We start from the raw sequence: 26,687 nt of genomic DNA on the forward strand, positions 1-26,687 counted from the left end.
CCACTTGCGGACTCCAGTTCCCAGGATGCAGAGCAGCGGCCAATCTCCAGCCTCTCTTTCCACCCCCCACCCCCCCTTGGCAAAGACTGTCCCCGGCCAAAGCTAGGAGTTCCAAGGGTCAGTGACTTGAGGGAGCAGAATTAAGAAGTGGCCAGGATCCTAGCTTCACTACTCAGAAGGTAAAGGAGGCAGTTCCTGGGCCGGGGAGAAGAAGCGGGGGTCTTTATTCCCACGTGTCTGCCCGGCGGCCAGCCTGGCGCAGTCGGGGTTAACCCGCGGCGGAGGGATCCCGGAGCGTGTGCGTAGAACTGCAGAGTCACAGCCTTTCCTCCAAGAGGGCTGTACCCCTCCGCCGCCCCGCTCCAACACAAAATAGGGCCTCCTCTTCTCCTTTCTCCCCTTCTTGAGTGGGGGTCCCCGGGCCAGAGGGCCCCCCTGGACCTCGCGCCGGACGCTCCACGAGTCTCCGGGGCCGCCGGCCAGACCCCAGGCGAGGAAACGGCCGGTTCGCAGGAACCACCCTACCGGCCGAGCAGGAGGCGGAGGGGGGGAGGCGGAGCGGCGCCGCGCTGCACTACTTTCCTCTCCGGTTGCAAATGGCTGCCTCGTTCCCCACTTTCCGCTCAGTTTCCTGACCCCCCGGCGCCGGGAGCCGGGGTTGGACCATGCACCTCTAGGCCCCCCGCGATCACAGCCTGCCGGGGGTCTAGGGGGTGCTGAGGACCACAGCCGGCCAGGCCGGGGGCGGGGCAGCTCCCGAGGCCAGAGGGGAAGGGAGGCGAGCGCTGGGCCTGGAGCGGCCGGAGGGGAGCGGGCAGAGGGCTCGCACCGCCCGCCCCTTCCTCTTCCTCGCCCACCAACCCTCCTCCCTTCCCCGGGGGGAGCAGAAGGTGGGGGGCTCGAAGCCGCCGAGCGGGGGACGCTCGGGGTCGCGGAGCCCGGCGCTGGGTGTGTGTCAGGGTCGGCCCCGCCGGCTCCGCGTCGCCGTAGCTCGCGCGGCCCCGGGGCGCCGGCCGGGCGGGGAGAGGGGCTCGGCGCGGCGGCGAGGGGCTCACGTTCCATCCGGGCCCGGCGCGCGGCGCGGCGCGGCGCGGCATTCCTTCCGGGCTGCTGGGGAGGCGCCTCGACGTTCCATCTGGAGAGCCTCGACGTTCCGCCCGAGCCCGGCGCGGGCGGCCGGGGCGCTGGCCGGGCCCTAGGACTGAGAGGCCGCCCGGCGACGCGGATGCGGAGCCTGCTCGCCCAAGATCAAAGCCACCGGTGCTCTCTTTGTGTCCGCTCGGGATTCGCCGCCCTGGGGCTGTCCATGGAAACCTAAACTGCTGGAACCCGAGGCAGAGAACCCCCTCTTGGCTTCTTGCTTTTTTTTTTTTTCCTTTTTTTTTTTTTTTTTGTTTTTTTTTTTTCGGGGGAAGGGTGGCCACTCCGACCTGGATTTACCGTTCTTGGCCCCCCTAAGCCCCCCCGAGTGGGGGGCGGCTGTGATCGCTCTGGCGGTTGGAGGTCGGGGAGCGGCCCGGGCTCTGGCCATGTTCTCGGATGAGGATTTCTGGATCGCCCTGTGAAGAGGTGAGTGAAGTCCGCCCGGCCTGGGCCCAGAAAGGGTTGGACTGGGGGCACAGCCAGATGGACTATCTTGGCCGGTGCTGGCCTTTAGGTTGGAGAAGGGGGTGCCAGAACTGGGGAGGGTTCCCTTGGCAGGGTCTGTCAAGGGAACCTGAGCCAGTCGCCAGGGCAGAACTGAGGCCTGGTTTCTTGGGGTGTGCCTCTTTAAAGATTGGGGGTTCAGGGAACTACCGGAGTTTGGGAACATGTCCAGATAGCCTCTCTGCCTGTTTATTTTTGTGTTGAGGGAGTTCGACCAAACTAGGACCCAGGCCCTCATGCCAGCACCAATCCCAGGCTGCTATCCCCCACCCCCACCTTCACCCCCCAGGGTTACTTGGGATAGAGCAACTTGGGGGGGGTGCCACTGCCGGGTCAGACTTAGTGGCAGATTGGACTTTAATGTTGTTCCTACCTAGCCGGGCACCCAAAACAGTCTGTGGGAAACTAAAAAGGAGCCCTGGGTTCTTCACCAGGGGAGGGTGGGTGGAAACTGGTGTGATGAAGAGGGTGGCTGGGGCAAGAAGGAGGTGGGGCCGAGGCAGCTCTGGCCCTGCTGTTCAACTTTAAACTACCTCTGCCTGGCAAAGTGACCCCAGCAAGGCCTAGTGGTGTCTTAGCCTGCTCTGCGTCCCCTCCTCTCGGGATGGACATAATCTCCCGGGGATTATAGAGGAGGCCGTTGAGATCTGTTCTCTACGAATGTGGGCTGCAAAAAAAAAAAAAAAAAAAAAAAAAAAAAAAATGGCTTTTGTCTCTTGCTTTCTCTGGGCCTAGTGTACAGAGATAGCTGTCCATGAGCCCCTGGCCCATCCTGAAAGCCCCTGCCAGCCCTCTACAATGCTTTTCTGGCTACTGAATGGTAAATAGTTCTCCGATGCTGCCCCAGCCCTGCAGGATCGGCTGTCTTGCACCTCTTTAGTGGAGAAATGACTTTTTTTGTGCTCTTTTCTCCTGAAAGCCAGTGTCTTTAGCCCTGGTAGGAGGTGCTGGGGAGAAGGGGTGTGTATGTGCAGCAGGAAGGGTGCAGCGTGAACCTCCCGCCTCATTTCTGGGCCCTGGCCTGGGACAGTCTCGCTCACACCTGTCATGTTGCCCAGCAGGGATTTGGCTAGTGCCATTTTGCTCCCTCATTCCACCCCCTCCAAGATACATTTGCTAGGTCTCCTTGAGTCTTGTCTCAGAAAGGGAAAGTAGGGTCTTTGCCCTTGAGAGATTCCTGAGAGGTGGCACAGGGGTTTTGGAGTACAGTGAGCTGTCATTTGTGGTCTCTGCCTCTTGTCTGCTCTCAGATAACTTCCTTAAGTGGCACTGTACCTTGTTAGCTCTGGCTGCCCCCTAGGCTACCCAGGGACAATGTGTTACCATTTGGATCCTTCCTAGAGGGCTGACCGAAAATGGGGGTGGAGAGAGGTGTGGTTTGGTTCCCTAGCTGGGAACCAGGAAGTCCTGAGTCCCACTGAGGAGCTGTTCACTCAAGGGCCTGCTCCAGCCCTTCACCCCTCCAAGCCTCCATTTCCTCCCTTGCAGAGAAAATGGAGTGAAATCCGTTGGTCTAGGGTCAACACAGGAAGGAGCCTGGTTGGAGTGAATCTCTGCCGCCATTCTTGCTCTTTTGGGCTTTTTAGATGTAAAACGAAGGGGTGTGAGCTTCCTAGATCAGAGGAGCCCTGGCCCAGGTATTAGCCTAGTTTCGATCCAGGGAAAGCCCCCGGGATGTAAGTGTGTCTCTGTTTACTGGCTGTGAATGATGGGACGGGGAACCTTTGCCTTTATTTGCTTAAATGCCTCCAGGGACCTGATTGCTATGGCACTTGGTATTTCGGTGTAGATGCCGGACTGCAGGCTTGAGTAGACAGGGGCTAAGGTTTCAGGCTTCTTGGAGATGCCCCCGGATTCCTTATGGTACAGAGAAAGGACAGTTTACTCTTTGCTGCTCAGTCTTGCACCTTCCACAGCTCCATGAGCAGGTCTCTTTGTCGGCCATTGCTACTCTGTTCCTCAAGGCTAGATGGAGAAGGTAGTTTCTGTACCTTCTTGGGCAGTGCTAGCTTTGACCAGCCCAAGTAAGCTGTGCTTGGGGGAGGGCAGAGGAATTTGTCCCTCTGGCCTTGTGTGAGGCGGTCCTCCTCCTACCCACTGTATTATCAGTGTTGCTTTCTATTTGTTGCTGTTTGTGGCTTCTTGGGCCTCAACTCTGAGAACAAAGTTGGTGGAGGATTTGATAGGAAGGTATGTAAGATGCAAACATTCAGAAAACTTTGAAGTCCTCTTTGGTGCAACCAGGCCTCGAATGACTGACTAGGAAGAGGGCCTGGCTTGAGCCTTGACCTCTACTCCAGTTCCCACTTCCCACAGGTGGCTTGTTAGGGGCCTCATGAAGTTCAGAGCATTCTGTAAGCCGGCCAGATCAGCATTCTGCTTTCCTGTGATCAGATTGCTGTGTGTGAGGCTGGGGAAGAGATGGTTTGGGGATGGAGGTAATAGGTGTCAGGTGATGCCCCGCGCTCCTCTCCTGGCAGGTTCTGAGTGTTAGGAGGAAAGTAAAGTGACTTCTTTACTTTGTCATGGCTCAGGGGCAGATCAGCAACATTCGGAAATGAAGTTGTGAGCTTAGGGAAGGAAGCTGATACTGTGGTGGTTGGGAATTGATTCACTGATCTTGGGCACTTTGAGGGTTCCCCTTGTCCAGCCCTAAGTGAGACTGACTGGGATATTGGCCTTCCAGTTTTAGAGGACAGGATTATCTGTACCCATGTTGGTATGATCACTGGCTAAACAAGGGGAGTGGAAAAGATGGGAGATGAGTTTCTCAGATCCCTGTTACAGCTCTTTTCCAGGGATTCTCCTCACCACCACTAGAAGCACTAGGCCCTGATTAAGAAGGCCCACCTTCTCAGTCACAGCTGCAGGCACTTATGCTGTTTAGCTTTCTTATGTAGAGTTTCTTTCCTATTCATAATCTTGGGAATTCTTGTCTGTTTAAGTAGTTTCACTATGTAGCTCTGGCTTGGCCTGAGCTTTCTGTGTAGACCAGGCTGGCCTCCAACTTGCTTTTGCTCCGTCTTCTTCTGTCTCCCAAGTAATGATGTTATTGGTATGTGCCGACAGGCCTAGCATCTCTGTAATTCTTACTTGGACTTCTCTTAGTCTTTGTACTCTTAGTGTGCTGCCTTGGAGGTCAAGGAAAGTACACTCAGTGTTGAGTGTCTCAAGCTTTTCACATGTAGCTTTACTGTATTTCATTAGGTTTTGAGATATGCTGGACTAGATGAGTAGGAAGAGAAGGGACCGTTAACTCTGCGAGTATTTGGAAACCCGGCTTGACTTAAGAGGAAGGAAACTATTCTGCTCTGTTACGTCCTGCCCCATTTAGCCCTCCTCCAAGTAGCAGTATGCTTCCTGAGACTACAACTCCCAGCATGCTTAGCCTCAGGCCTGCTTACACATGCTCAGTAACTCTTAAGGCCCACTTCTGTTAACTACTAGGAGCATCTAAGGAAGAAGGGCAGTTGGCGTTGCTAAGGGCAACAACCTGAGGCCTTCATGCTAGGTGAGACCCAGGACTCATTTAGAGCTAGGGCCAGTGGTGGTCCCGAGTTTTATATGCCTGGCAATTGCGGTTTCTTCTGTTGTATTTGGGATGTCCTTGTTGAAAGCCATGGAGGTCCATTCATAGCTAGCCTTTAGTATTGTGTTGAATCTCTTGCAAAACCCTAGGACTCTGCTTTTTGTGTGAGGGATTTTGGCATGACTAAGACTTCTGGGTCTTGATTACCTGGTGGGTTGCTACTTTCAGGCAGTAGGATGCTAGCTGACCTGAGACCTGAGGCTAAAGGCCAGGGGATAGGGCCCACGAGTTAAGATTCAACTGTGGATTGTACTAAATGTAACTGATGTATTTTTAGTTGGATGTGATTGCCCTAGGAACTGTTACAGAGGAGGGTGGAAGTGGGAAAGTGGAATAGAGACCCTGAGAATCCAGGATGGAGGAGGTATGTGTTAAGGGAAGAAGTGGGATAAGATTTAGTAAGAAATGATTTTACTTGTCATTACTATAGAGATCTGTAGACAGTGTTTGTCTCTGATGGTTAAAGGGTCTGCGTACCATTAACCGACTTACAGTGGGGAAAGAGCTCATTGGGGAAGCTTACTGGACAATACAAGTGTGTCTTGGCACTGACAGGTCTCCCCGAGAGGGCCCTGCCCAGTCGGAGAGAGGGATGGACAGGCAGAAGCCGCCTGGTGAAGATAAAGATTCAGAACCGGCAGGTGAGTAGGACAAACTTGCCAGTTTGCTCACAGCTTTTGGCTCCTCATGGGTAGCTCTTTATTTCTGGTCCTGGCACAAGTCCTGGCTAGGTCTGTAATAGACAGGTAATTGAAGAACTTTGTTCTTTGAGACAAAAGTTTAAATGGCAACTGTGTGAGCCACTGAGGGCTTAGTATTGTGCATCTGTTGAGTGGACTTAGTAATCTACGTTAGGCTGACATGTCCTTGTCTGTCTGTGGACTCAGCTGATGGACCTGCAGCCTCTGAGGAGCCCGGTGCCACTGAGCCAGGCCTTCCCGTCGTGTATGTTGGGGAGGTCTCTGTCCCCAGCTCTGGGAGTTCCAGGCTTCAGAAGCCTCCTCACGACTGCAGGTAACTCACCTGTGGGAAATGGGACTTTATGGGCACGGGAGGATTTGATGGGAGAGTCTAGGACTTTCCGGAAGAGGGCTTTAGGATGCATGAGTGTGCCAGATCACTGGGGTGGAGGTTGGGGGGCTGGAGTGGGAGCTGTGAGGATGCCAAGTCATGGGGGTGCGGCATGGTGCTGATAACTCGTGTGCCCGCAGCGGGGGTCCGGCCCCTCGACGTTGTGCTCTCTGTAACTGCGGGGAGCCCAGTCTGCATGGGCAGAGGGAGCTACAGCGCTTTGAATTGCCATTTGACTGGCCCCGGTCTCCAGTGGTGTCCTCTGGGGGAAGCCTGGGGCCCCGGGAAGCCGTGCTGCCCAGTGAGGACCTATCACAAATTGGTTTCCCTGAGGGCCTTACACCTGCCCACCTAGGAGAACCTGGAGGTGAGTGACATGGGTTTGGAAGCAGGGTGGAGGCTGGGCTGTCCTGAGCTACCGGTCACTGTGGTAACTGCCGGTTAACCTGTTCTCTCTGTTTACCTCTCCCCACCTGTGAAGGGCACTGCTGGGCGCATCACTGGTGTGCTGCATGGTCAGCAGGTGTATGGGGGCAGGAGGGCCCAGAACTATGTGGTGTGGACAAGGCCATCTTCTCAGGGATCTCACAGGTAGGGCTAAGGTCACACGGCTGCAAAGCTGAAGGCAGGGCTGGTGGGCTTTTGGGAGTCAGGGCACTGCGGCCGTCCTGGGAAGGTGTGGTGGCCAGAGGATTTCTCTGGAGAGCTGGCCTGCTCTGAGGCTTTCTCCTTCCTGGCAGCGCTGCTCCCACTGCGCCAGGTTCGGTGCCTCCATTCCTTGCCGCTCCCCTGGATGCTCGCGGCTTTACCACTTTCCCTGTGCGGCAGCCAGCGGGTCCTTCTTATCCATGAAAACACTGCAGCTGCTCTGCCCGGACCACAGTGAGGGGGCCACACATTTGGGTGAGAAAACCTGTTCGCGGGATTAGAGCAAATGGGGGGCCACGTGGGCCTTGGCTTTTGCTGCTCCACACAGCATTATTCAAAGTCTAAACTTAGATAGAGGCATTCCATCCCAGTAAAATAGGCGCAAACTTTGTGAGTACAGGGGCTTTGCCTATATTTGCCTATGTGAAGATACTCTTGATAGCTGCAGTGTTGAGAGCAGAGGCCGGCAAGTATATGATAGCCACTCAGTAACTACAGCTTATTCTATGTCCATGCAGTACCTGTTAGGATGTCTCACTGTGGTCAGTTGTGTGAGCACTCTGCCTGACCTGTCTTGTCCCTCCCTTCCTACACAGACGAGGCTCGCTGTGCAGTGTGTGAGGGGCCTGGGGAACTCTGTGACTTGTTCTTCTGTACCAGCTGTGGGCATCACTATCATGGAGCCTGTCTGGACACTGCTCTGACTGCCCGCAAGCGTGCTGGCTGGCAGTGTCCTGAATGCAAAGTGTGCCAAGCCTGCCGGTAAGAATATGAGGACTTAGGTGGAGCCATGTGCAAAGTTTGGGCAGAAAATGAGGCTAGGAAGGATGCTATGATGTGTCCTGTGCCCCTCAGGAAACCTGGGAACGATTCTAAAATGTTGGTGTGTGAGACGTGTGACAAAGGGTGTCATACCTTCTGCTTAAGACCACCCATCGAGGAGCTGCCCGCTCACTCATGGAAGTGCAAGGTGAGTGTCCTCCGAGCCGCGTCCTTCCTTTGGCATCTCCACAGCTGCTTCACGTTCACCGCTGTGTACCGCTGTCTTCAGCCGTGGTTTGACTCCTGCCTCTCTTGCCTGCTTGCTTCCCCTAGACGTGCCGGATATGTCGGGCCTGTGGGGCAGGCTCAGCAGAACTGAATCCAAACTCTGAGTGGTTTGAGAACTATTCGCTTTGTCACCGTTGTCATAAAGCCCAGGGAAACCAGCCTGTCATTTCTGCTGCTGAGCAGCACCCGCCTGTCTGTAGCAGGTAAGTGGTGTAGAGGTTGGGATGGGGCATTGGCAGTGGTGAGAGTGGCAGGGCCAAGTGGATAATTGGCCGTGGAGTCCATAGCATTGATGCCGGCCCCAGTGTGCCCTCGAGTCGTTAGCTGGCGACAGCCACAGTGCCTGCTCCCCTGTACCCTCTGCAGATTTTCACCCCCAGAGCCTGGTGATAGCCCCACTGATGAGCACGATGCTCTGTACGCTGCATGCCAAGGGCAGCCAAAGGGTGGGCACGTGACCTCTATGCAACCCAAGGAACCGGGGCCCCTGCAATGTGAAGCCAAACCACTAGGTGAGTAGGACGTAACAGTCCCAAAATTAATCCTTCGTTCTGTGGTAAGAGGCAGTTTTTGCCTTGCCTCAGATCCTGCACTTTGTGGAATTAGATCTGAGCTGGGTGAGGATATGGTTTGTTGTGTTGACAGGGAGAGCAGGGACCCAACTTGAAGCCCAGTTGGAGGCTCCCCTAAATGAGGAGATGCCACTGCTGCCTCCGTCTGAGGAGTCCCCCCTGTCTCCACCACCTGAGGAATCGCCCACATCTCCATCACCTGAGGCCTCACGCCTGTCCCCGCCACCTGACGAGTCTCCCGAGTCCTTGCCACCTGGGACGTCACACCTTTCCCCACCTACTGAGGAGTCCCCCCTTTCTCCACCACCTGAGGCGTCTCCTTTGTCTCCTCCACCTGAGTCATCACCTTTTTCTCCCCTGGAGGAGTCACCCCCGTGTCCTGCACTAGAGACGCCCCTGTCCCCACCACCTGAAGCCTCACCCCTGTCCCCACCGTTTGAGGAGTCCCCTCTGTCACCCCCACCAGAGGCATTGCCCTCCTCCCCGCCACCTGAAGCGTCTCGCCTGTCTCCACCACCAGAAGAGTCACCCATGTCCCCTCCACCGGAAGAGTCACCCATGTCGCCTCCACCGGAGGCATCTCGTTTGTTCCCACCATTTGAAGAGTCTCCCTTGTCTCCTCCACCCGAAGAGTCTCCTCTGTCCCCACCTCCAGAGGCGTCACGGCTGTCCCCACCCCCTGAGGACTCACCCATGTCTCCCCCACCTGAAGACTCACCTATGTCCCCCCCTCCTGAAGTGTCACGCTTCTCGCCTCTGCCTGTCCTATCACACCTATCTCCCCTGCCTGAGGTATCACGGCTGTCCCCGCCACCTGAGGAGTCTCCCTTGTCCCCACCACCTGAAGACTCTCCCACCTCACCTCCACCTGAGGCTTCACGGTTGTCCCCACCACCTGAGGACTCTCCCACCTCACCTCCTCCTGAGGCATCACAACTCTCCCCTCCCCCTGAAGACTCGCCTGCTTCACCACCACCAGAGGACTCACTTATGTCCCTGCCGCTGGAGGAGTCACCCTTGTCGCCACTGCCTGAGGAGCCGAGACTCTGCCCTCAGCCCGAGGAACCGTACCTGTCTCCTCAGCCCGAGGAGCCCCGTCTCTGTCCCCAGCCTGAGGAGCTGCCCTTGTCCCCACAGTCTGAGGAGCCATGCCTGTCCCCTGTGCTTGCACAGCCTTGTCTATCTTCTCAGCCTGAGGGGCTACACTTGTCCCCTGTGCCTCAGGAAGCACACCTGTCCCCTCAGCCTGAGGAACCACACCTGTCCCCTCAGCCTGAGGAACCACACCTGTCCCCTCAGCCTAAGGAATTGGACCTATCTCCCCAATCTGAGGAGCCTTGCCTGTCCCCCAAGCCTGAGGAACTTCACCAATCTCCTCGGCCTAAAGAGCCTCCTGAGGAACCAAGCCAGTGCCCTGAACCTAAGGAATTGTCCTTGTTTCCCGCAATTGGGGAACCACCTTTGTCACCCATGCTTGGAGAGCCAGCCTTGTCTGAGCCTGGGGAGCCACCTCTGTCTCCACTTCCTGAGGAGCTGCCCTTGTCCTTGTCAGGGGAGCCAGCCTTGTCACCTCAGCTGATGCCACCAGGTAAGGAGCTGTTACTGACCCCTTACTCTGGGGCAGTCATAACCCTTTGTGACACATCTAAGAGCCTCTCTTTTTCTCTTCTCCCCCCAGATCCTCTTCCTCCTCCACTCTCGCCCATTATCCCAGCTGCAGCCCCTCCAGCCTTGTCTCCTTTGGGGGAGCTAGAATACCCCTTTGGTGCCAAAGGGGACAGTGACCCTGAGTCACCATTGGCTGCCCCCATCCTAGAGACACCTATCAGCCCTCCACCGGAAGCTAACTGCACTGACCCTGAGCCTGTGCCCCCGATGATCCTTCCCCCATCTCCAGGCTCCCCAATGGGGCCTGCTTCTCCTCTCCTCATGGAGCCCCTCCCTCCACCATGTTCTCCACTCCTTAAGCATTCCTCGCCCCCTCCAGCCTCTCCCCCTTCCCAGTGTTCCCCTCCTGCACTGCCACTGTCTGTCCCCTCCCCGCTGAGTCCTGTGCAGAAGGCAGTGGCTGGCTCAGACGAGGCTGAGTTGCATGAGATGGAGACGGAGAAAGATCCAGAACCTGAGTGCCCGGCCTTGGAACCCAGTGCCACCAGTCCTCTGCCATCCCCTGTGGGGGACCTCTCTTGCCCTGCCGCCAGCCCTGCCCCAGCCCTGGATGACTTCTCTGGCATGGGAGAAGACACAGCCCCTCTAGATGGGACTGAGGCTGACCCTTTGCAGTCACAGACTGGACAGACCCCTGGCAGCTTGGCCAGCGAACTTAAAGGATCTCCTGTGCTCCTGGATCCCGAGGAGCTGACCCCTGTGACCCCTATGGAGGTCTATGGCCCGGAATGCAAGCAGGCAGAGCAGGGCTCACCCTGTGAAGAGCAGGAAGAGCCTGGGGCACCAGTGCCCCCCATGCCACCCACTGTCATCAAGTCAGACATCGTCAATGAGATCTCCAACCTGAGCCAGGGCGATGCCAGTGCCAGTTTTCCTGGTTCAGAGCCCCTGCTGGGCTCTCCGGACCCTGAGGGGGCCGGCTCCTTGTCCATGGAGCTGGGCGTGTCTACAGATGTTAGTCCAGCCCGTGATGAGGGCTCCCTGCGCCTCTGTACTGACTCGCTGCCAGAGACTGATGACTCTCTGTTGTGTGACACCGGGGCGGCTGTCGGTGGAGGCAAGGCTGAGGGAGACAAGGGGCGGCGCCGCAGCTCCCCAGCCCGCTCCCGAGTCAAGCAGGTACGCCTGTGCTGCCATCGGCTGCAGCCCTGTGCCGCCTTTGCACTTGCCTTTCTGCAGTCGAGATTTGTGTAGGGATCCTTTAGTCCAGCCTCGCCTAGCTGTGTGCTATGCAAAGGGGGGGTGAATGATTTACCCAGGTTCACTCAGAAATAGGATTGGGACCAAAACCTTGGCACTCCCAAGTCATTTTTGTTGTTGTCTTGTCCTTATCCCATATTAGCTGTTCTTGGAAGAGTCTTGGAAGAGGAGATTGGTTTGCTCGCCACTCACTACTCGTTGATATTTGGAAATGTGGCTCTTTTTTCCTTTCCTCTGAGTGGACACCTGGGTCTTCTTTTTTTTTTTTTTTTTGTCCTTTTTTTTTTTTTTTTTTAAGATTTATATATACAGTGTTCTGCTGGCATGTATGCCTGTACACCAGAAGAAGGCACCAGATCTCATTATAGGTGGTCGTGAGCCACCGTGTGATGCTGGGACTTGAACTCGGGGCCTTTGGCAGCCAGTGCTCTTAGCCTCTGAGCTCTCTCTCCAGCCCTTTTCTTTCTTTTTGTAAAACCTGTCACACTCTCCTTTGTCGCTGCGTTCTCCAAGCCTGTGGCCCCACACAGCTGGTGCTGGAATGGCGTCTTCCCTGTCGTAGGGTCGCAGCAGTAGTTTCCCAGGAAGACGCCGGCCTCGTGGAGGAGGGGCGCATGGAGCACGGGGGAGAGGACGGGCTCGATTGAAGTCAACCACTTCTTCTGTTGAGACACTGGTAGTAAGGACAGGCTTTGCACCCCCATGCATGCCTCCCGGGCTCCCTCAGAGTTCAGCACGCTTAAAGTCCTGGCAGCCCTTTGCCGCTTGGCCTCGAGGCTTCTTAAAACCTCTGTCGTTGGTCCCCGGCTGGGAACCTCAGTGCTCTGTGCCTCTGAGGCCCTTGTCTTAGCAGTCATTCACACCTCTTCTCCGAGTGTGGACTAGAGGGCAGCTTAGCCGGGACACACTTTACACTTCCTACGACTTTCTGTCTGTTAAGGTGGCTGACATTGACAGTTCTCCTAGCAAGGAAGAGGAGGAGGAAGATGATGACACCATGCAGAACACCGTGGTTCTCTTCTCTAACACAGACAAATTTGTTCTAATGCAGGTACTGGACTTAACTGGGGAGCCCAGCTCCAGCAGTGAGAGTGGGCGTGCTGTGTCAGTGTGAGTGTGTGTCTTTGTGTGTGTGAGTGCCTGTGAATATGCATGCTTGTGAGTGTGCATGTTCAAGAATGTGTGTACACGTGTGTATGTGTTAGTGTCCGTGTGTGTGCATGAATGTGTGTGTATGTTTCTGTGTGTACATGCCTGTGTGTGTGCCCTGAATGAGTGGATGAGTGTGTGTGTGTGTGTGTGTGTGTGTGCGCGCACGCATGTGTGTGCACTTTGCTGTGTGGATAGATGGGAAGAACCAGGGACCCGGTTTGCTTCCTAGGATACAAGGCTAACGAGGTGGGTAGTGAATGTCTGCACAGCGCAAAGGGCAGAAATGTAGCCTAGGGAGCCTGTGTATGTTACCACATACAGCTCTTACTGGGCAAGTGTTCACGCTATCTTGTCTTCCTGTAACTTCCTGAAGTACTGATGCTAGACTGTGTTTGTAGTGGCTTGATTAGGCCAAGAAGGTGCCTGAGGGAGGCACAGCTCTGAGCTGGGTGGAGATTCGTGTTTCCCCTCGGGTCCTGCTTAGTGTCGTAACACTGTGGGCCTCCCTGGCCTTTGGCTTAACCGGGAACAGCAGACACCTTTGCAGGGCTTGGTAGATGGCTTAGCAGAAGGACCTGGCCTGTTAAAAGCCGTCTATGGCCAGACAGCCGATCCTGGGGAGAAGACAGTGGCTCCCAGGAGCTTATGGGGCGACCAGCTTAGCTGTGAACTTCGGGTTCAACGAGTCTGCATCTCAAAAAATAGGCTGGAAAATAATAGAGGAAGACCCTTGACTTCTTCCGTATACTGCTCCCTGACCCTTTGCCGAGAGAGGCAGACACGGGGAGACAGAGATTCAGAGAGAGAGGCAAAGGCATTTTTGGACTTCTGGGTGTCTGTTTTTCTGCAGGACATGTGTGTGGTGTGTGGCAGCTTTGGCCGGGGCGCCGAGGGCCACCTCTTGGCCTGTTCCCAGTGTTCCCAGTGCTATCACCCATACTGTGTCAACAGCAAGGTGAGTTCAGGTCCCCAAAAGTGCAGGCTGTGGGCAGAGTCAGTCCTCTACTACCCTGCTCCCCCATTCTTGCCATACCATCTATTTTTAATGTTTTACTACATTTATTTATCTGGTGGGGGGGGGCGGTCAGAGGACAACCATGTGGATTCCAGGGACCAAATGCAGATTATCAGGCTTGGTGGCAAGGTCCTGTGTGTGTGCTGAGCTATGTTACCAGCCTGACACACGATTTTTTTCTTTTTAAGCTTTATTTAATTTATTATGTATACAATGTTCTGTCTGCATGTACACTTGAATGCTACAAGAGGGCAGCAGCTCTCATTATAGATGGTTGTGAGTCACCATGTGGTTGCTGGAAATTGAACTCACGACCCCTGGAAGAGCAGCCAGTGCTCTTAACCTGTGAGCCATCTCTCCAGACCCCTGACACATGATTTCTTAAAGTGACTGTAGCTCTTGGAAGTCATTGATCAGTTGTCAATGCTGTCAAACTCAGAGAAAGGTGCTTGGGATTTTATAGCAGACTTTGTAGTTTCTTTTCATAGACCAACAGTCTGTTGTATTAATGCTGACAATTTTACCAGTAGAAAGCATGGTATATGGCCAGGAATGGTGGCATACACCTTTAATTCCAGGCAGAAGCAGGCAGATCTTCATGAGTTTGAGGTCAGCCTGGTCTACATAGTGAGCTCCAGGTCAGCCAAAGCTACATACCGAGACGCTGCCTCAAAAAAGCAAACCAAAACAAAATGTGGTATAGTCTGGAAGTAGAATCAATCTGCAGCTGCATGTCCACAGCAGATAGCAGTGTCTTTAACTAAAGGCATAATCAGTCCTTTGGGTTTTTTTTTTTCTTCTTCTAAAACTATCGATGTATTAATTAATCTACTGATAACATTTATTCACTTATATGAGTGACAGGTTCTAGAAGGTGAAGAAAATGGAAGGGAATGAACATTGGTCTGTTATTAGTTTGGGTGCCCCCTTAATGAAGGATGTGTATGTAACTCAGTGGGGCTGGGCCTAGAGCCTGTTCCCCGTTCAGCAGAGCCCCCGGGAACCTCTGGAGAGGGACTTTGGGGGCAGAGAGTGCTCTGTAGAAACCCCTCTGTGCTCAGAGGTGTGCCTTCAGCCATGTAAGCACTGCCCGCCCCTCCCCAACACATTCCTGAGGTCTCTCTCTGTACCAGATCACCAAGGTGATGCTGCTGAAGGGCTGGCGTTGTGTGGAGTGTATCGTGTGTGAGGTATGCGGCCAGGCCTCCGACCCTTCACGCCTGCTGCTCTGTGATGACTGTGATATTAGCTACCACACATACTGCCTGGATCCCCCACTGCTCACTGTGCCCAAGGGTGGCTGGAAGTGCAAATGGTAAGGAGCCTGGGGTCTTGACGGAGATGGCGAACGGCTGAGATGCAGTTAGAGTGGATGAGTGCTGAATGCATGATGCCCTGTGTTTAGGACACCAGCCTGCTGGTGTGGTTCTCACGGGGGTACCTCTGGGGTCCTCGGGTAGGTGCTGAAGGTCCTTCTGCTTCTCCTAGGTGCGTGTCCTGTATGCAGTGTGGGGCCGCTTCTCCTGGCTTCCACTGTGAATGGCAGAACAGTTACACGCATTGTGGGCCCTGTGCCAGCCTGGTGACCTGTCCTGTCTGTCATGCTCCCTATGTGGAGGAAGACCTGCTAATCCAGTGTCGCCACTGTGACCGGTGAGAGCATCCTCTCCCCTCATGTCCGTCCGCTCCATGTGCTGGTGTCGGCTGCCATTGCCTATGCCCATCCGCCGCCGCCTCCTCCTCCCAGGTGGATGCACGCTGGCTGCGAGAGCCTCTTCACAGAGGATGAAGTCGAACAGGCTGCCGATGAGGGCTTCGACTGTGTGTCCTGCCAGCCCTATGTGGTAAAGCCTGTGGGTGAGTATCGGGTTGGAAGGAGCAAAGAGGACATGGGTGTGTCTTACTTTGGGACAGTGCCCTGAGCTGCCGTGCTTTGTCCTTCTCCCCGTAGCACCTGTGGCCCCGCCAGAGCTGGTACCCGTGAAGGTGAAAGAGCCAGGTAAGTCACAGAAACTGAATATGCAAACCAGCTGAGACCATAGAGTGCCTCGCTCCAGCCTCCACACTTTATCTCATTTTAAGGGAGTAAAAACCAAGACTCAGGGTAAATGGCCAAGTTAGTGGCAAAGTTGTGATTAGAACCAAAGTTTTCACATTTCCAGATACGGCTCCTTTCACCAGGCAGGTCTTCTTTACTACTCAAGTTTCACTCGAGAGAGCACAGCTTTTTTCTTGCAGAAGGGGACGAGGTCATCTTTCTGCCACAGTGGGGCGCTCTTCTTAGCAACCTAGGGCCCTGTATGCTGGCACTGAGCAAGTGGAGTCCTTCCTGTTCCTTGGCAGCTTGAGACTCCATTTGGTGAATCTGTGGTTAATGGGTGCTGAACTAGCTAGGCTTTTGCTCATCTCAGCTCCCTCAGTCACTGGTAGAGCCTTTGGCGGCCTTAGACGCCACCAGGACTGTCCTGCTTGTGTGTCAGCTGGGAACACGGGTTGAAGTGTGGAGTGTGCTTTCCCTGGGGCCTCTGTCCAGGGGTCATATGTTCTTCCCTGTTGTCCAGAGCCCCAGTTCTTTCGCTTCGAGGGTGTGTGGCTGACAGAAACTGGCATGGCGGTGCTGCGTAACCTGACCATGTCACCACTGCACAAGCGGCGCCAGCGGCGAGGACGGATAGGCCTCCCAGGCGAGGCAGGGCTGGAGGGTTCTGAGCCCTCAGATGCCCTTGGCCCAGATGACAAGAAGGATGGGGACCTGGACCCCGAGGAGCTGCTCAAGGGTGAAGGTTGGGCTGGGGAATCTCAGAGAAAGGCAGCTAGGGGGAGAAGCACAGCCCGTTGGAGTTGGGATGTTGGCTAGGGGCTGCACAGCCACTGCTGCTCATCCTTGTCTGGCACTGTTGGTCTTGGTCAGGTGGCACTGTGGCAGGTTACTGGGTTCCCTCTTGCAGATGACAGGAGGACTCGGCCCTCTGATCTGCCTGTTCTTCTGTTACCCGCAGGTGGGGTTGAGCAAATGGAGTGTGAGATTAAACTGGAAGGCCCCGCCAGCCCTGATGTAGAACCTGGCAAAGAAGACACAGAAGAAAGCAAAAAACGCAAGCGTAAACCCTATCGGCCAGGTAAGGCCCTGGAGTTGGGTTGTGAAGCAGTAAGGAGCAATCATCAGGTGTCCAAAGTGGCTTGTTGGTCTTTTGTTGTTTCTTGAGACAGGGTTTCTCTGTTTTAGCTCTGGCTTCTCATTCTTAATTCTGCTTTCTCACAGGCATTGGTGGTTTCATGGTACGACAGCGGAAGTCTCACACACGTGTGAAAAGGGGGCCTGCTGCACAGGCGGAGGTGTTGAGTGGGGATGGGCAGCCCGACGAGGGTGAGACGGGTGAGGGCGCCAGTGGGACCTGGGAAGAAGGTGGGGATCACAGCCCATGGGCAGCTCCAGGGAGGCTAGGGTGTGAATGCACTGTGAGGGCAAAGTGGGTGGAGGGTCTGGTTGATGGGGAAGGGTAGGGAGAGTGTCTGAGCAGTTGACCCCAGCGTGCCCGGTATCTCCAGAAAGCCTGAGCCTTTACCTTTGTCCATAGTGGCACCTGCCGATCTGCCTGCAGAGGGCTCTGTGGAACAGAACCTTGCTGAGGGGGACGAGAAGAAGAAGCAACAGCGACGAGGACGCAAAAAGAGCAAGCTGGAGGACATGTTCCCCGCCTACCTGCAGGTAGGCCTCAGGCTTCCTGGGGTGAGGAAAGGGAGGGGCTGCACCCACAGGGCACCAAAAACCACTTCTCTTGACTCCTCCTGCAGGAAGCCTTCTTTGGGAAGGAACTGCTGGACCTGAGTCGGAAGGCCCTGTTTGCCGTTGGGGCGGGCCGGCCGGGCTTCGGACTGGGAGCTCCAAAACCTCGGGGGGACGGAGTTTCAGATAGGAAGGAGCTTACAGCCTTGCACAAAGGTTGGTTAATGGAGAGGAAGTGTTCTGGGGCATCTAGCCTACCTTCTGCTTCGTGGTTGGCAAAAGTGTGGGAAGGGGTGTCAGCTAAGGGTGGGTGGGTCAGCGGCCCCGTTCTGGGCATCAGGTATTACTGGGCTCTGATGAGAGTGGGACTGTTGCTCATAGGAGATGATGGTCCAGACGCTGCAGATGAAGAGTCCCGTGGGCCTGAGGGCATGGCTGATATACCAGGTGAGGGCTTCCGGGGAATTGGGTCCCATCCTAGTCTTGCTTGTTACCAGCTGGCTCTGCCCCTAGAAGCTGCTGGAGTTGGAGCCTGGATATGGTTCCATGTCTCCTGTGGTTCACACTGCCTTGGGTGGTATGTGGCTCCTCCATCTTGCTGACTGATGCTTCTCCTCTGCTATTTCAGGGCTTGAGGATGGGGGCGTAAAGGCATCCCCAGCACCCAGTGACCCTGAGAAACCAGGCACCCCAGGTGAAGGAGTGCTCAGCTCTGACTTAGACAGGATTCCCACGGAAGGTGAGGCCTGCACAGGCCTTCTGTGTGTGAGGGTCCTCCATGGGGACATGGGGAAAGAAGGTCCTCTCTGTGGGACTGCTCTGTACTGCTCTGGTGTGAGAGCCCTGGTCACCATCCTTGGCTGTGACCACTTGTAGATCTCTGGTGCCACGCGAACCTCTCACTTAGCAGTGTGCTCTGTCATTCCCCCACAGAACTGCCTAAGATGGAGTCCAAGGACCTGCAGCAGCTTTTTAAGGATGTGCTGGGCTCAGAGCGAGAGCAGCCTTTGGGTTGTGGAACTCCTGGCCTAGAAGGCAGCCGTACACCACTGCAGAGGCCCTTTCTCCAAGGTACTTATGGCAGGGGATGCTTCCAAGGCTGCTGTAGCCAACCTTGTTCCCTGAGTAGGTCACTTGCTTCTTTTTGTCTGATCCTGTTGCTCTTGCAGGTGGACTCCCTTTGGGCAGTCTCCCCTCCAGCAGCCCAATGGACTCCTACCCAGGCCTCTGCCAGTCCCCCTTCTTAGATTCTAGGTTGGTATCTGTGCTTACCCGTCTTGGGTGGTCCCTGTTGTCCTCTCCCTCCACGTGGGTGCCTGCCTTGCCTCCTTTTGATTGTGAGCCCCTGAGAGATGACTCTCTGGCTCCTCTGCTCCCTTCTGAACAGCCTTCCTCAGATGGGGCTGAGCAGGGGCTTGGGGTTCTGGACGGTTGGTCTGGGGTGTGTTTTGAAATCCCTGCCCTCTGTGACTCTCTGCCCCTGCGCCCCAGGGAGCGCGGGGGCTTCTTTAGCCCAGAACCCGGTGAGCCAGACAGCCCTTGGACAGGCTCAGGGGGCACCACGCCCTCCACTCCCACCACCCCTACCACCGAGGGCGAGGGTGACGGGCTGTCCTATAACCAGCGGAGTCTACAGCGTTGGGAAAAAGATGAGGAACTGGGCCAGCTCTCCACTATTTCACCTGTACTCTATGCCAACATTAACTTTCCTAATCTCAAGCAAGATTACCCAGGTACCTCTGGGCAAGGGCAACAACCCGGCAGGTGGAGGGGTCACCTGCCAAGTAGTCTTTTCTGACTTGATCTTTCTGCTTTCCAGACTGGTCTAGCCGATGCAAACAGATCATGAAGCTCTGGAGAAAGGTTCCAGCCGCTGACAAAGCCCCCTACCTGGTAAGACAGGCCCGGGCTAGTTTAAGGCCTGAAATGGAGGCATCTTTGGGACTCAGCTCAGGTCCTTCCACTCCCTTTATCCCTCTTCTCCTGTCTCCTGCCATCCCTAAAGCAGCTGGGTGAGGAAGGACTGGGTTCTGGGGAGGCAGTGTGTTACAAGGGCTGGGGGCTGAGTGTGAGGCTGAGCTTGAAGCCCTGTGTCGTGTCCTGTGTCCCTCAGCAAAAGGCCAAAGATAACCGGGCTGCTCACCGCATCAACAAGGTGCAGAAGGTGAGTGGGTGGCCTTCCTAGGGTCGGGGGCAGGTCATACCCACAGCAAACAGCCTGACTGCTCCGCGTGGTCTCTCTCTGTAGCAAGCTGAGAGCCAGATCAACAAGCAGGCCAAGGTGGGCGACATAGCCCGCAAGATTGATCGACCGGCCCTCCATCTTCGCATTCCCTCCCAGCCAGGGGCACTGGGCAGCCCGCCCCCTGCTGCGGCCCCCACCATTTTCATTGGCAGCCCCACCACCCCTGCTGGCTTGTCTACCTCTGCGGACGGGTTCCTGAAGCCACCAGCGGGCACAGTGCCCGGCCCTGACTCACCTGGTGAGCTCTTCCTCAAGCTCCCGCCCCAGGTGCCCGCCCAAGTGCCTTCGCAGGACCCCTTTGGACTGGCCCCTGCCTACGCCCCGGAGCCCCGCTTCTCTACGGCACCACCCACCTATCCTCCTTACCCAAGCCCCACTGGAGCCCCTGCCCAGCCCCCGATGCTGGGTACCACAACTCGACCTGGGACTGGCCAGCCAGGGGAATTTCACACTACCCCACCGGGTACCCCTAGACACCAGCCTTCCACGCCTGACCCCTTCCTCAAACCCCGCTGCCCCTCACTGGACAACCTGGCTGTGCCTGAGAGCCCAGGGGTAGCGGGAGGCAAGGCTTCCGAGCCTCTGCTCTCGCCCCCACCTTTTGGGGAGGCTCGGAAGACCCTAGAAGTGAAGAAGGAAGAGCTTGGGGCATCCTCTCCGGGCTATGGTCCCCCAAACCTGGGCTGTGTTGACTCACCTTCTTCAGGCCCCCACCTGGGTGGTCTGGAGTTAAAGGCACCTGATGTCTTCAAAGCCCCCCTAACCCCTCGGGCATCTCAGGTAGAGCCCCAGAGCCCAGGCCTGGGCTTACGGGCCCAGGAGCCACCCCCTGCCCAGGCTTTGGCTCCTTCTCCTCCCAACCACCCAGATGTCTTTCGTCCTGGCCCCTACCCTGACCCCTATGCCCAGCCCCCATTGACTCCTCGGCCCCAACCACCCCCCACTGAGAGCTGCTGTGCCCTGCCTCCTCGATCACTGCCCTCTGATCCTTTCTCCAGAGTGCCCGCCAGTCCTCAGTCCCAGTCCAGTTCCCAGTCCCCTTTGACCCCACGTCCTCTGTCTGCTGAGGCTTTCTGCCCATCCCCTGTTACCCCTCGCTTTCAGTCTCCTGACCCGTATTCCCGGCCGCCCTCACGCCCTCAGTCCCGTGACCCCTTTGCCCCATTGCATAAGCCACCCCGACCCCAGCCCCCTGAAGTTGCCTTTAAGGCTGGGCCCCTAGCCCACGCTCCACTGGGAGCTGGGGGCTTCCCAGCAGCCCTGCCCTCCGGCCCAGCAGGTGAGCTCCATGCCAAGGTCCCAAGTGGGCAGCCCCCCAGTTTTGCCCGTTCTCCTGGGACAGGCACATTTGTGGGCTCCCCATCTCCCATGCGGTTCACTTTCCCACAGGGGGTAGGGGAGCCTTCCCTAAAGCCTCCTGTCCCTCAGCCTGGTCTCCCTCCACCCCATGGGATCAACAGCCATTTTGGGCCTGGCCCTACCTTGGGCAAGCCTCAAAGCACAAACTACGCAGTAGCCACGGGGAACTTTCACCCATCAGGCAGCCCCCTGGGCCCCAGTACTGGGCCCACAGGGGAAGGCTATGGGCTCTCCCCACTACGCCCCGCATCAGTTTTGCCGCCTCCCACACCCGATGGATCCCTACCCTACTTGTCCCATGGAGCCTCACAAAGGGCAGGCATCACCTCTCCCGTGGAAAAGCGAGAAGACCCGGGAGCTGCAATGAGTAGTAGCTCTTTGGCAACACCTGAACTCTCAAGTGCCCAGGATGCAGGCATGTCTAGCCTCAGCCAGACAGAGCTGGAGAAGCAGCGGCAGGTGAGGGGGATCTCCTGTAGCTGGTCCTGCCGTACTTGTCTGCACGGCCCTGGGCTTAGAACGGAATTGGCCTACTTCTCTGTTTCCTGGACAGCGGCAGCGACTGCGGGAGCTGCTGATCCGGCAGCAGATCCAGCGAAGCACCCTGCGGCAGGAGAAGGAAACGGCTGCAGCAGCTGCGGGCGCCGTGGGGCCTCCAGGCGCCTGGGGAGCGGATCCCAGCGGCCCTGCCTTTGAGCAGCTGAGTCGAGGCCAGACCCCTCTCCCTGGGTCTCAGGTAGGTACACTGGCAAGGGGTGGTGGGGCCAGCATACTGGCCGTGGCTACAGCTTCATCCACATCTGTCGTCTAGGATAAGAGCAGTGTTGTCGGGTTGCCCTCAAGCAAGCTAGGTGGTCCTATCCTGGGACCGGGAGCCTTCTCCAGTGATGACCGGCTCTCCCGGCCACTTCCACCAGCCACACCTTCTTCCATGGACATGAACAGCAGGTGAGGTTCCAGGAGGGTGTGTGTGCGTGAGAGAGAGAATGGGACAGATTTTGGCATCATTGTGCACTGCCTCTGATCTTTCCCTGTCACTGGTCCTTCTCTGTTACTATTTCCTCTTCCTCATTCTTTTCCGTTACTGTTCCTTTTGTGTTTCCTCACTATCGTTCTTCAGCCTCCGTTCTTGCCCTCTGTGCTGATTGTGTCTCACAGACTACTGTGTATTTTTCCAGGCAACTTGTCGGAGGCTCTCAGGCCTTCTACCAGCGAACACCCTATCCTGGCTCCCTGCCCTTGCAGCAGCAGCAGCAGCAGCAGCAGCAGCAGCAACAACAACAACTATGGCAGCAGCAGCAGCAGCAGCAGCAGCAGGCAACAGCAGCAAGCTCCATGAGACTTGCCATGTCTGCTCGATTCCCGTCAACTGCTGGACCGGAACTTGGCCGTCAAGCGCTAGCTTCCCCCTTGGCAGGGATCCCTACCCGCCTTCCAGGCCCTACTGAGCCAGTGCCTGGTCCAGCTGGTCCTGCTCAGTTCATTGAGTTGAGACACAATGTACAGAAAGGACTTGGACCTGGGGGTTCTCCGTTTCCTGCTCAGGGGCCCCCACAGAGGCCTCGTTTTTACCCGGTAAACGAGGAAACCCACAGACTGGCTCCTGAAGGTCTTCGGGGCCTGCCTGTTTCAGGCCTTCCCCCCCAGAAGCCCTCAGTCCCGCCAGCTCCTGAGATGAACAACAGCCTTCATCAGACACCCCATAGCAAGGGCCCTGCCTTACCAGCTGGCTTGGAGCTGGTCAGCCGCCCACCATCAAGCTCTGAACTTGGTCGCCCTCCTCTGGCCTTGGAAGCTGGGAAGCTGCCGTGTGAGGATCCTGAGCTGGACGATGACTTTGACGCCCACAAAGCCCTGGAGGATGATGAAGAGCTCGCCCACTTGAGTCTGGGTGTGGATGTGGCCAAGGGCGACGATGAGCTGGGCACCCTGGAGAACCTGGAGACTAATGACCCCCACTTGGATGACCTCCTGAATGGTGATGAATTTGACCTGCTAGCCTACACTGACCCTGAGCTGGACACTGGGGATAAGAAGGACATCTTCAATGAGCACCTGAGGCTGGTGGAGTCAGCCAATGAGAAGGCTGAGCGAGAAGCCCTGCTGCGGGGGGTGGAGCCAGGATCCCTGGGATCTGAGGACCGTCCTCCCCCTGCCACAGATAACGCTGAGCCTCCTCGCCTAACAGCCGTGCTCCCTGAGGTGAAGCCCAAAGTGGAGGAGGGAGGGCGCCATCCTTCTCCTTGCCAGTTCACCATTAACACCCCCAAGGTGGAACCAGCACCTCCTGCCACTCCCCTCAGCCTGGGACTGAAGCCAGGACAGACTGTGATGGGCAGCCGGGACACTCGAGTCGGTGCAGGACCATTCCCCAGCAGTGGGCACACATCTGAGAAAGGCCCATTTGGGGCCACAGGAGGAACACCAGCTCACTTGCTGAACCCCAGCTCACTGAGTGGCCCGGGGGGATCCTCCCTTCTGGAAAAGTTTGAGCTGGAGAGTGGAGCCTTAGCCTTGCCTGGTGGACATGCAGCACCTGGGGATGAGCTGGACAAAATGGAGAGTTCATTGGTAGCCAGTGAGCTGCCTCTGCTCATCGAGGACCTGCTAGAGCATGAGAAGAAGGAGCTGCAGAAGAAGCAGCAGCTTTCGGCACAGTTGCAGCCTGCCCAGCAGCAACAGCAGCACTCTCTCCTTCCTACGCCAGGCCCTGCCCAGGCCCTGCCTCTGCCACACGAGGCTGGGCCTCCACAGCAGCTTGCTCTTGGTCTCGGAAGTGCCCGACAGCCAGGCTTGGGCCAGTCACTGATGCCTACCCAGCCACCAGCTCATGCTCTTCAGCAGCGCCTGGCTCCATCTGTGGCTATGATGTCTAACCAAGGACATATGCTAAGTGGGCAGCAAGCAGGGCAGACCGGCTTGGTGCCCCAACAGAGCTCACAACCGGTGTTAGCACAGAAACCCATGAATGCCATGCCAGCTTCCATGTGCATGAAACCCCAGCAGCTGGCAATGCAGCAGCAGCAGCTGGCCAACAGCTTCTTCCCCGACACAGGTAACTTCATGTTGGATAGTTAAGCGTGATGCAGACCCAGTGAGCACCGACTCTAGTGCAAGATACGCCTTAGTTAAAGGAGGTGCACACCAGGGACTTCGGCTAAACAGCAAAGCGCTGTAAGCAGAGAGCAGAGGCCGTGGGGCTTTTGAGAGGAGAGATGAATGAGTGAGTGAAGGAAGCCTGATTAGCAAAGGCTTTATGTCTGTGCTTAAGTTTGGGACTTGGAGAGGAGAGGTACAAGGGTAAGCAGTCCAGGTAAATGAAAGGGGAAGTTACAGAGGCAAGGAAACCTGTCGAGAACAGTGAGTGCTACGCAGAGGAGAACGGACAGGCGCTCCAGAGAGTGCGCACTTAGCGGGGAGAGAGAATGTGGGGCCATATTGAGGGACCCCTCTAACTGACTGCATTTATTGAATAGTTACTCTTTGTCAGGCAATGCTCTTTGCCACAGTTGCTAGATGTCATCCTGACAGACTCATGGAATGGGTACTCTACTTGGCTTTGATTGCGGAAGAGAAAACTGAGCTGGGCATGGCGGCTCATTCCTGTAGTCTCAGCACTCGGGAGGCAGAGGCAGGCAGGTCTTTATGAGTTCGAGGCTAGCCTGGTCTACAAAGCGAGTCCAGGACAGCCAAGGCTATACAGAGAAGCCCTATCTTGAAAAACAAAAACAAAAAATAAATAAAAAGAGGAAACGGCGTAAAAGTTAAGTAACTTGTAAGAGCAGACAAGCAGCAGAGCTAGGTTAACGTAACAGCGTTGGAATTTTATGCAAGTGAGAGTGGGGAGTCCTTTACAAAGGTGAGTCAGTTTTCTGAGCAGGAGAGACATATGACAAAGTGCCAGCCAGGCATGGTGGTACACACCCCAGTGCTCAAGAGGCAGAGGCAGGAGGATCTCTGGAGAGTTCCAGGCCAGCCTGGTCTACATAGTGAGTTCCAAGATGGCCAGAGCTACATAGAGAGACCCTGTCTAAAATGAACAAGTTAATTAAACAAATAAAGGCACCCCCAAACCAAAGTGTAGGATTTTATGTTTTTTTGTTGTTGTTGCTTCTTTCTGTTTTTGTTTGTTCGTTTGATTTGGGGTGGATGAGGGTAGAGGAGGGGATAGGTGAGAGTAAGGTGGGAGGTGAGCATGTATCCCTGCTAACTTTGATGTCACTGTGTAACAGTGTGAGGATGACTTTAAGGTTAGGATTCTCCTGTATCTGCTCATCGAGTGCCGGAGGTGGAGCAGGCACCACCATACCTGGTCTACTCTGGCTTTGTTTCTTTGAGACGGGGTCTCAGTGTACAGCACAGGTTGGCCTTAAATGTAAAATCTGTGTACTGTGGCCTTCGAGTGCTAGGGTTGCGGGGGTGAGCCACTGGGCCCAGTTTTTGTTTTTTCTCAGTCCTAGACCAGCAGGACAGTGGGTTGGTGGGTAATTTTTTTGTGTGTCACAAACAGCCCTACTGTCTAGGGCTTTGTCACACAGCCTACTTTGGGTTTTTGAGCTGTGTTGGTTGTGGAATACTACTTTGAAAGGTACTGTCTGGCTCAGAAAGTATGCCTTTATTCTGGTCACATGAGTGTCTATAGCACCATGAAGTAGGCAGAGTAGCAATCTTGATCTCAAATCAGATGAGGGAAACTGAGGCTTACAGTGCTGCCTCAACAGATGTTTACTGTCTCCCTTTAAAGGGGCCATGTACGCCGCGAACATTGGTGCCGTATCACCAGGTTCCTTGGCTCCTCCTTGGCTGAGTGGACGTGATGTATCCTTGTTCTGTGTGAAGAGAACAGAGCACTGGAAAAGAACAGCCATTGTGCCATGGAGCCTGGATTCTCAAACCCAGTGTATTCATTTCTTCCCTCTTCAGACCTGGACAAATTTGCTGCAGAAGATATCATTGATCCTATTGCAAAGGCCAAGATGGTAGCTTTGAAAGGTATCAAGAAAGTGATGGCTCAGGGCAGCATTGGGGTGGCACCTGGGATGAACAGGTAAGATTCAGGGCATCTGTCCTCGTGGTCCCCCCAGCATGTCCTGTTGTGCCCTCCCTGACACCATAATCCCCTATGCTGTATAAACTCTAGGCAGCAAGTATCACTGCTGGCTCAGAGGCTCTCTGGGGGTTCTGGCAATGATCTTCAGAACCATGTGGCACCTGGGAGTGGCCAGGTAAGGGGGAAGGAGGACTACTTCTGTGGACTGCTTCCCTGGGGCGCCTCTTTAGGGGCCTGGCATGAGACAATGATCTTCTAGAAATCTCTCTTACCACAGGAGCGGAATGCTAGTGACCCTTCCCAGCCTCGTCCCAACCCGCCCACTTTTGCCCAGGGAGTGATCAGTGAGTATGGGCGCAGAAGGAGGGTGCACAGAATGGTTAGCAGCCTGTGGAAGGGGGTCACGGCTCCGCAGATCCTAACATACAAGTTCCATTCCCAGACGAAGCTGACCAGCGGCAGTACGAGGAGTGGCTGTTTCACACCCAGCAGCTCCTGCAGATGCAGCTGAAGGTGCTGGAAGAGCAGATCGGGGTGCACCGCAAGTCTCGGAAGGCTCTGTGTGCCAAGCAGCGCACCGCCAAGAAGGCTGGCCGTGAGTTCCCAGAAGCTGACGCTGAGAAGCTCAAGCTGGTTACGGAGCAGCAAAGCAAGATCCAGAAGCAGCTGGACCAGGTGGGGAATGCGATGTTCA

At 55.8% G+C, this 26,687-nt stretch overlaps 1 protein-coding gene across 14 annotated transcripts in view; it reads left to right on the top strand.

Moving 5' to 3' along the window:
• The first annotated feature begins 1,433 nt into the window (after positions 1 to 1,433).
• The window catches only part of Kmt2d (lysine methyltransferase 2D), a 40,039-nt gene continuing 14,785 nt past the window's right edge, over positions 1,434 to 26,687 (top strand). For 6 of the 14 annotated variants that reach the window (XM_060388657.1, XM_021634990.2, XM_060388658.1 and 3 more), the window contains exons 1-39: positions 1,434 to 1,569; positions 5,792 to 5,877; positions 6,124 to 6,250; positions 6,448 to 6,674; positions 6,789 to 6,898; positions 7,048 to 7,210; positions 7,552 to 7,717; positions 7,811 to 7,925; positions 8,051 to 8,208; positions 8,372 to 8,517; positions 8,651 to 10,165; positions 10,256 to 11,364; positions 12,008 to 12,124; positions 12,386 to 12,496; positions 13,448 to 13,552; positions 14,746 to 14,927; positions 15,101 to 15,265; positions 15,360 to 15,469; positions 15,564 to 15,611; positions 16,174 to 16,395; positions 16,612 to 16,731; positions 16,875 to 16,988; positions 17,191 to 17,321; positions 17,408 to 17,555; positions 17,721 to 17,786; positions 17,968 to 18,078; positions 18,273 to 18,410; positions 18,509 to 18,593; positions 18,831 to 19,072; positions 19,159 to 19,232; positions 19,453 to 19,503; positions 19,588 to 21,402; positions 21,497 to 21,679; positions 21,755 to 21,891; positions 22,122 to 23,998; positions 25,867 to 25,990; positions 26,084 to 26,168; positions 26,271 to 26,337; positions 26,436 to 26,668. In XM_060388657.1, coding sequence (XP_060244640.1) covers positions 5,829 to 5,877; positions 6,124 to 6,250; positions 6,448 to 6,674; positions 6,789 to 6,898; positions 7,048 to 7,210; positions 7,552 to 7,717; positions 7,811 to 7,925; positions 8,051 to 8,208; positions 8,372 to 8,517; positions 8,651 to 10,165; positions 10,256 to 11,364; positions 12,008 to 12,124; positions 12,386 to 12,496; positions 13,448 to 13,552; positions 14,746 to 14,927; positions 15,101 to 15,265; positions 15,360 to 15,469; positions 15,564 to 15,611; positions 16,174 to 16,395; positions 16,612 to 16,731; positions 16,875 to 16,988; positions 17,191 to 17,321; positions 17,408 to 17,555; positions 17,721 to 17,786; positions 17,968 to 18,078; positions 18,273 to 18,410; positions 18,509 to 18,593; positions 18,831 to 19,072; positions 19,159 to 19,232; positions 19,453 to 19,503; positions 19,588 to 21,402; positions 21,497 to 21,679; positions 21,755 to 21,891; positions 22,122 to 23,998; positions 25,867 to 25,990; positions 26,084 to 26,168; positions 26,271 to 26,337; positions 26,436 to 26,668 — 10,746 coding nt within the window. In that variant the 5' untranslated portion in view covers positions 1,434 to 1,569; positions 5,792 to 5,828. The remainder of the gene's footprint in view (positions 1,570 to 5,791; positions 5,878 to 6,123; positions 6,251 to 6,447; positions 6,675 to 6,788; positions 6,899 to 7,047; positions 7,211 to 7,551; positions 7,718 to 7,810; positions 7,926 to 8,050; positions 8,209 to 8,371; positions 8,518 to 8,650; positions 10,166 to 10,255; positions 11,365 to 12,007; positions 12,125 to 12,385; positions 12,497 to 13,447; positions 13,553 to 14,745; positions 14,928 to 15,100; positions 15,266 to 15,359; positions 15,470 to 15,563; positions 15,612 to 16,173; positions 16,396 to 16,611; positions 16,732 to 16,874; positions 16,989 to 17,190; positions 17,322 to 17,407; positions 17,556 to 17,720; positions 17,787 to 17,967; positions 18,079 to 18,272; positions 18,411 to 18,508; positions 18,594 to 18,830; positions 19,073 to 19,158; positions 19,233 to 19,452; positions 19,504 to 19,587; positions 21,403 to 21,496; positions 21,680 to 21,754; positions 21,892 to 22,121; positions 23,999 to 25,866; positions 25,991 to 26,083; positions 26,169 to 26,270; positions 26,338 to 26,435; positions 26,669 to 26,687) is intronic. The other 8 variants (XM_060388661.1, XM_021634995.2, XM_060388662.1 and 5 more) reach the window with 7 other exon arrangements.

Source organism: Meriones unguiculatus, chromosome 8 (genome assembly GCF_030254825.1).
Source record: "Meriones unguiculatus strain TT.TT164.6M chromosome 8, Bangor_MerUng_6.1, whole genome shotgun sequence".
Taxonomy (NCBI): domain Eukaryota; kingdom Metazoa; phylum Chordata; class Mammalia; order Rodentia; family Muridae; genus Meriones; species Meriones unguiculatus.